At 34.8% G+C, this 8431-nt stretch overlaps 1 protein-coding gene across 2 annotated transcripts; it reads right to left on the reverse strand.

Moving 5' to 3' along the window:
• Positions 1–1482: 1482 nt before the first annotated feature.
• On the reverse strand, positions 1483–7620 carry LOC108992993 (telomere repeat-binding protein 5-like). 2 transcript variants are annotated; one of them, XM_018967738.2, is made up of 10 exons: positions 7349–7620; positions 5699–5898; positions 4734–5586; positions 4397–4606; positions 4227–4289; positions 4046–4125; positions 3553–3794; positions 2859–3176; positions 2544–2607; positions 1483–1927 (listed from the first exon to the last, which is right to left on the reverse strand). In XM_018967738.2, exons 2-10 carry the CDS (start codon positions 5777–5779, stop codon positions 1757–1759), a joined length of 2082 nt encoding a protein of 693 aa, XP_018823283.1. In that variant the 5' UTR covers positions 5780–5898; positions 7349–7620; the 3' UTR covers positions 1483–1756. The 2 variants fall into 2 exon arrangements, with proteins under 2 accessions (XP_018823283.1, XP_018823284.1); XM_018967739.2 differs by lacking the exon at positions 5699–5898 and having other exon boundaries at positions 7349–7606.
• Positions 7621–8431: the final 811 nt, after the last annotated feature.

Raw genomic sequence — 8431 nt, forward strand, 5'->3', positions numbered from 1 at the left:
TTTTATACAAAATATAATAAATAATTAAATTTTTTCAAATTTTAAAAATAATAATAATATTAAAAAATAATATTCTAATAATATTTTATTTAATTTATCTAAAATTATCTCATTTCATCTCACTGTCTAAACGAGCCCTAAATGTCACTACGGATGAAAATAGATTTAAGATTTGAATTCATGTACCAATGTTTCTAAGAAAAATAAATAATATTGGGAGATTAGGAAAAAAAAATATGAATGGAATCGGAGCTTGTTCAGAAAATAAAATAAATAATACTCTTTTTATTTATTTAACCACATCTTTCCTTCCCACCACATCCCCCCAAAAGGTTTACAATATATAAAATGAGATTTCAACCACAAATAAAAAGTAATTCTATGAAATTTCAACCACATATAAACACACATTTTTTTAAAATTTATGTTTAAAAGGTTATGGATCAAAACATTTGAGCCCCAATTTTAATTCCAAGGGGAAAAAAAAAAAGTCCTCAAAATCTCATAGCCATTTGTTTATATTATTTATCCCTCAAAATTCGGTATTAAAATGTGGAAAGAGACATCCCATCCATTTATAGCCACATAGGCATTACTCCACAATCCACATTTATTTTTCAATAATATATATAAGTATAATATATATAAGTATGCATAAAAAAAGAGTGGGCTACTCTGTTGCTCCACTCTTACGTTCACGTACCGTTTAGTATTTTTTATTTTTTTATTTTATTCAGATTTTTTTAATATATTTAAATATTTTAAAAAAATAAAAAATATATTAATATATTTAAAATCACTTCTTTAATCATTAAGTAAAAAAAAAAATTTAACCAACGGTAATATAGAATGGACAAAATGAAAAAGTAAAGTAACGTTTTTCATAAAATAAAATAAAAAACTTTTTTCAATGATAAAGACGTAACAATAGCAGATTTGATACCCATTTGGAAAATGACACGTGGACAGTGAACTTTCGGCTCAATTATTCAAATGCCATAAAAAGCATATTCTTCCCTTTCCAATATATACCGAAGAATCTATTAAGTGATAAAATTGTCATCTTAAGTTAAATTTAACATCTAGTTTATATAAGATATTTTCATGTGATATGAGTTTTGGGAGAAGATAATATCTTCCTATCGGTCATGCTGTTCAAAGGCTGTAAAAATAAATATGCCAATACAAACGTGACACCTCAGCCATACACAAATTAAAATAATGAGGATCATCCCTCACTTCATTTGAACAGCATGACCGGCAGGAAGATATAGATGAACAGCACGACCATGTTTAGCATGACAAAAAAATTATCGTTTTAAAAAAAAAAGGTGAGAATAAATATTAAAAAATTAATTAATTTTTTTTTATATAAATTTAATATTTTATTCACTTTTCTTTAAAATGATTACACGATAATTACAAAATTTGCGATTGTAAATATCTTTTTTTAAAATGAAAAGATCAGAAAATACAAACATATTGGCGTGGAAAGAGATGGGGTTAGCAAGCTCTTATTCTTTCAACCATTTACAAAGTGCCAAGACTCCTCTCCAAGCAGGAAAAGAAGCGTGGCCGGACAAATATCATCACATACATTTCTTAGAGACTTCTATTTTTTCTTCCTTGTCATTGATTTTTACATAATCATAAACAAAAAAAGAACAATTAGAGACACCTAGACACATCCTTCTAAACCCATCATTTCTAAGTTTCTTCTAAACGTGCTTCCCAACTCTTCTGTTTCTAAGACTTTTCAGATGAGAAGGCAAGTCTCTGCATGTTGTTTGAGCTGTTGTCTGGCTTGCTGTTTGGACCAGAAGGCATGAGCAGTTAGGACCCTGTCCAAGAGCTCCTGGGGAACGGGCTCTCCTCTCCTTTGTTGAGGGGATATTCTTGCCGTGTGCACCAGTGTTTTCCACTTATCCTGTGCAAAGCCCCAAAACAATATCACAACCAAACCCACATGGATCCCCCCATTCCAACACGTAAAGCTATCTACTACCCGAAAGGCAAAAGGATAGAAAAGAAAACAATTACGGCTCTTTTTCTTCCAATATAACATGACAAAAGAAAAGAACAACGTAGGAATTATGTCATCTGATAAAGGGCGTTTTAGGATTTAAAAAAAGAAGGAATGCATGTTAGAAAAGTACACAGGAGGGAGGAGTCGTGTAATAATAGAACTAAAGATATTCCTTAAGAGAGTAGTTTCTTAATACGAAAAGCTACAGAAACCAAAAAAGCTTAAGTCTATCTCATCATTAGCCTGTTAAACAAGCAACCATTTGCCTGAAATGATTAAACTATGTGCTCTGTAAGGGCCCAGGTCATAAAGTGAACTTTTTGTAATTTTAAAACATCCTCATCAAAATGAGTCATAAATTAAAAAAAAAATGCATTTAGAAAAAACTTGCATAAATTTGAGCCAGCAGGATGAGTAAAACTACTGGTGAGGTAAAACATTGAAAGAAATATACAAATGTACTGTGCCAAGTATTCCCACCGGCCCCCCAAAAAATGTAGCAAAACAGATTCGTTACCTTCAAATCCACATAAGTTCGATGTTTTGCATTATCAAAAGCTAGCAGCTTAACATCACGCCACCTGCAAATTAAGAGGACCATTTTTAAAACTTCATAATGCAGTAGAAGGCCATTTATGATATAAGCACAGAATCAAACCAGCTGCTAAAAACAAATATCCAAGTTCCGTGCATCCAAAAGCAAGGCGGGGAAAATAAAATTCTATTCAGCATCATGCACAAGCCAATTTAATTTAACAAATAACAAATCCAGGCTGAATGAAGCTCCAGCATAAACATATATAGCTTTTTGGTTGTGTTATCCTCAACATACCTTCCTGTTCCAAGTTTCTCAACTGCTTGAACCAGTGCTTCCACTTCAGCAACAGAAAAGGGTCGACGGATTCGGCGCTGTGCAATCTCAGATCGCTTTGATTTCCTGTGAATTGGAACCACAGCTAATGCCTCAACATTCATTTCTGGTACAGCAACCAGAGCTTTAGAATCTGTTGTACTTTTGTCAACTGATGTGTCAGTGGGAGAAGGTGCTGAATCATGATCACTTTCGATGAAGTTGCCAAGATTGGCCAAGTGAGGCTCTGGAGAGGTATGGCAAGTGCCCTGATGAGCAACAGTTGAATCTGGTGGATAGCTGCAAAAAGGAAATTGCAACATAAGCTGAGTGCAACCAATTTGCTGCAAACCACAAAACTAACACAAATCTCAAAGCATTGTACTAATTAATTGGACTCAGTTGCAGCACATACTGATTGTAAATGAAAGTTAATTAACAAAATAAAGTTTTCCGTTCAATTTGATCTCTTTCACTTTCTGGAAAAGAACTCCGGTAAGGCAGATATTATTTCATCTAACAATTTGGAATGAATAACTTTAAAAATCAGCAAGCAACTCAAGATTCTGTTGAACAAAACAAATTAAATGAACAACTAGCAGGCTAGAAGATTGAGTGGAAGAGGACTGACTATACAAGGACTAGCTTTAAAAAGGCCAGTGTGGATTCAAATTACCTTGTTAGAGGCTGAGGAGTGTCACAAGGAAGCATACAGGAAGAATCTCTGGGGCATATAGATGGGGGATTTTGTGAAGGGTTAGGCTCCAGGGCAAAACCCAAAGCATCTAGAGGGTAATCATGAGAAATTCCCGTTTGCAGTAGAGTTTTATTGTCGTCTCTAACCTTCTTTCCGCGAAGAAGTACGCCAACATGTAATCCACCTCCAAGTATGGCAGTCACTGCCTCCATAACAGTCCTCTAAAGAACATTTACACCACATCAGAATACACACTAAAAACCAACTGCTTGATGCCTGAGACCTATTACTCATGATAATTAATGCAAACATATATAATTGCGATTCTTCAGTTGCACCATATCATAAATTGCAATGAAGATGCAGAACATGTGTTTCTACATGTGATATTGGCCTCCTAAAAAACAATGTCCAAACTTCACAGTAGCTACACAGTATTCTTAACAACATTATCAGAATCAAAGTCGTGTACCTTCAAAGAACCGACGGTGGCAGTTTCAGGCATTTCAATAAAAAGCTCTGGCACCCTGAAAGACTTGATCCTAAGCTTCACTGAGTAAAAGAAAACACATAATAGCATAAGTAATTCTTCAAGCTCAGAAATCAGTAAGCCCAAGAGAAGATATTCAAGTTACTTTGTCAAATTCTCATACCGTAAGAATCTCTAGATTGAATTGAAGTGTGTTGACAAACTACAGAGGATGATGTTCCTGTGGCTGCATAATGATTTCAATATTAGGGAAAGAAATAAAGAGAGCAACAAAATCCGACATACTAATAAGAAGTTTAATTAAATAAGAAAAACAAGAGGTTCAGAAAGGACCTCCATGCATCTTTACACATGAACCAGAAGCATCTCCATTGATGCCCTTCTCGGGTGAATCCGATTTTCCCTCACAAGTGAATAATCGGTTAGGATTTGACACTGAGCTACGCTCAAAAATCTTCCTCTTCTTAAAAGGAACATTCATTTGAGATCTTTGGCGTTTGTAATAGCCCTTCCTATTACGGAAAATGGGCTTCAAATCCCCATCTAGAAACATTAAAAACAATTTCAAACTTAAAACAATGGATCACAGTAGTCAACAACCTCATAAATCACACTAGACAGGGAATCAAAATACTGAAAAATCCACCTACTGAATAAAGTACCAACTTACCAGTGTTCAACAGTGTATTGTCCTTCAATTTTGGAGATACCTTCCAATGCTTTGAAGCTAAAATCTTCCTTATTCTTCGATCTCCAATGCGTGATACCGGTCTTATGGACTTTGTTATCGTGCAAGGGTGAGTGCACCCAGAGGAGTTTTCGTCATCATCTCTACTAACTATTTTTACATCATCCCGACTAGCGGGAAAAGAGCTACGGGGAATGTGGTCACCACACAAAGGCACCTTGACACTACTATCTGAACTGACTAGTGCAGGAGGTTTCCCATCCCAAACCTCTGGATCCTCCAAACTGCACTTATCAGTCCCAGTGACAACAGGCACAATAGGCACCTTCCCATTATTGTGCAGCTCATCTTTTATCATTATTTTAGTTTCACAATCTAATTTACAAACACCAGACTCCCTGTAACCAGAGACACCCAGATCTAATTTGCTAGCCAAATTTCCCGTGTCATTCTTGTTTTTTCCATTAACCAACCTCTGATCAACGAAGCTCTCTGAGCAATCGATGGTTACCATAGAAGCAAATCCTGAATGGCCATCATTCTGAGGAAATAGGGATTCCACGAAGCCGTACTTTTGATCATCAGCTTGTTGGACAAGCTCAGAGGCTAAGACTCTCCTATCACTAATTCCTTGATAACTAGGTTCAATTTTAACTAGTTTACCTTCATTCTCCCACACGTTTTGAACACATGCACAGGGATCATTTCCCTTTGATGCATTACTACATGCGGGTGAACTCTCTCTCTCAAGCAACATCTCACCAGCTACGGTGGCCAATAAGTCAAAAGCACGCATTTGATTGTCTTCCGCTCTCTTTTTAAATGTAACTCTCCTCTGAAATAAAAAAGCAAAAAAACAATATCAATCATATGGGTCAGCGTTGCAGACAAAAAGAATAGCTAAACCGCATCAATTGGCAACAACTATTATTTCGGAATATATTTACCCTAGCTGATCTGGTAGCTCGAGGTGTAGGAGGCACCTGATAACCATTGAACCCATAGTCTAACCTCTTATGCAACACCATATCTCAGAAATCATAACATAGAAGAATGCATCAGACACAGCAAAGCAGCAATCTTGGATCCATTTTAGACAATTGTGCACTTCACCAGTAATTCAGGCTCAATGAATTAAAGATAAAGCCTGATGATGGACGATAGCAAGTGATCAGTTTATTGATTTGTTGTCTAGATTGAATGTAAAACCAATAACATAAGAATGATCAATACAAACTTCACAGTGAGGGCAAAGATGCAGGAAGGGGCAAAGAGTCATATACCGATCTAAGACATCAATCCTTCAATATGTAAATAACCTAAACTACCTCAATACAATAAAAACCAGGAAAATATAGAAAGACCGTTCCCTATAAAACGCCAATGCATGCATTTGGTTGGGGAAAATTGTATAAAAAACCCAGTTTCATAACAACTACTAAGGTTCCTTGCTTTCAATGTGTAAATGATTCTGCTATTTGCAATCTAATGAGTTTCCATTCCATTGTGGGCTCCAATACATTTTTGAGGCCCTGATTCCAGGCAACGAAAACCAATAAAATTCCCAGAATTGGACCAGGGAAAATTACTTTACAATTGCCATGAAAAGAAGCAAAAAAAGAAGAACTAGGTGCAAAGATGTAATTCTATAACTTCCAACAGATCCACATGATCTTGCAAAAAAACAACATGCACATAAAAATCCAAGTCCACAATTCGTCTAGTAAACCAACACAACAGATATTAGGCAAAAAATAAAAATAAAAATAAATCAAGTATTAAAAAACGATAATTGTAACTTTTAAGACGTGAATAGCATACAAGAGGCGTTAGTTTAAAAAAAAAAAAAAAGAATTATGCCCCCACAAATCCCTTCTCAGTTTATGTAAATTCCACAGAAACAATTGGAGGATTTTACCCTTCATTTCAAGACCCAAGGAAAAAAAGTCATAAACCACAACAAAACCCTGATGTAGAGGGCCTAAGCAGAATCATCCAAACAAGTAATTTGAGAGATACAAGGACCCAGAAAAAAAATAAAAAGACGTAAGAAATAGAATGGATATAATTCAAACCAAATAAAATTCAAATAGATCTAAACCCCTAGTAAAGTTCGATCTTGTAGAAAAAATAAACAAAAAAAAACTTACACAAAAACAATGAAAAAGATAAACTAGATGATTTGAGATGGAATTTTTAAATTTTCAAAAAAAAAAAAATCTGAGATGATAAAAGAAATCCAAAATCAGATCGAAACCATCAAAGTCTGAACTGGGGACAAAAATGACTTAAGACATAAAATAGCAAAGTTTAAGGAGATTTAGGACAAAAGTCACATAAAATTCAAAATGACGAATCCATTTGACTGATAAAATATTGTTATAGAAAAAAATGACATTTTGGAGTATCAAAGTTCTGCGGTAGAAGTTCGCTTAAAATTAGAAGTTTCTTGTTCATTTCGCATGATTTCTTAGATTCCAAACACACTGTTCAAGAAAAAAGACTCGTCTTTACGATAAAACCCACAAGGAAAAAAGAAAAATCCGAACTTTCAAGAAATCCGTAAGACAAAATCCACGAGAATTGGACATGCTCACCTCTAGACCAAAATTTTCCTTTGAAGTTGGAAACTTTTTTCAGCAAAAACCGAAATTCCGGCGAAACGCAGGAATTTTCAGGCGAATGTAAGATCGGCGAATTATTGGCGAAATGAACGAATGAATCAGAATTTTTCTTTGCATCACACAATAGCATTCCCTCAATTCCTACCCCATATATTCACGGAATAGAGTTTTTAAACTATACCCATCTCTCTCTCTCTCTCTCTCTCTCTCTTTCTGTCTCTGATTGCCAAAACCCTCTGAAAACCACCCAACCTTTTGCTTAAACCCCAGTTCTTATACCATTGACCCCCCATGATCGGACCTATCGGTGATGGCCTGTGGAGTTACCGGCTATAGCAGGTGATGGGAACCACCTAAAGACCGGTTCTCCGCGATTGGGTGACCCACCAGTGTTTTTAAGTGCGTCAAGATCTTCGCACGTGGGGACTCTTTTAATCCTATGGTCGCGTGTGCACCACACGATCGAGAAAAACGTTGGGTCACATAGATAATTAATTTCTAAATCATTATTTTTTTTAAAAAAAAAAAGGAAAATGCATTGCCTGCCTCCTTGAAATCAGAATAATAATAATTACTTTAAGAAAAAAAAAAGAATCAGAATAATTATCGAGCTGGTTCAAAACAAACTTGAGTATCAAATTATTAAATAAAAATAAATAAATGTGGCATTTTTATTAATCTAAATCAATGAAAAGAAATATAAGATTATTGTCGTCATCAATATTTGTGTTAATTTAGGAACGGCTGAGGAAGTTACCCGGACACAACTGACAGAGTAAGAAGCAGTTACCATCACGTGGCAAACAGATCTAGGACCCTTAAAAATATTTGGTACTCTTAAATCTGTATCAAAATTTCCAGAATGTCCCTCCTCAATCTATGAGTTTTTCACGCTAATATGCTCAAATTGGGATTAACTTTGTAAATTTTAAACAATTATTATTATTATTATTATTAATTTTGAGTTGGTGATGGAGTTTCGAACTTTAGATCTATATTTTAGAAATTGAGAGATATTATTATTAAACAATTATATATTTGAATATATATAAATTT

This window comes from Juglans regia, chromosome 14 (genome assembly GCF_001411555.2).
Source record: "Juglans regia cultivar Chandler chromosome 14, Walnut 2.0, whole genome shotgun sequence".
Classification (NCBI taxonomy): Eukaryota; Viridiplantae; Streptophyta; class Magnoliopsida; order Fagales; family Juglandaceae; genus Juglans; species Juglans regia.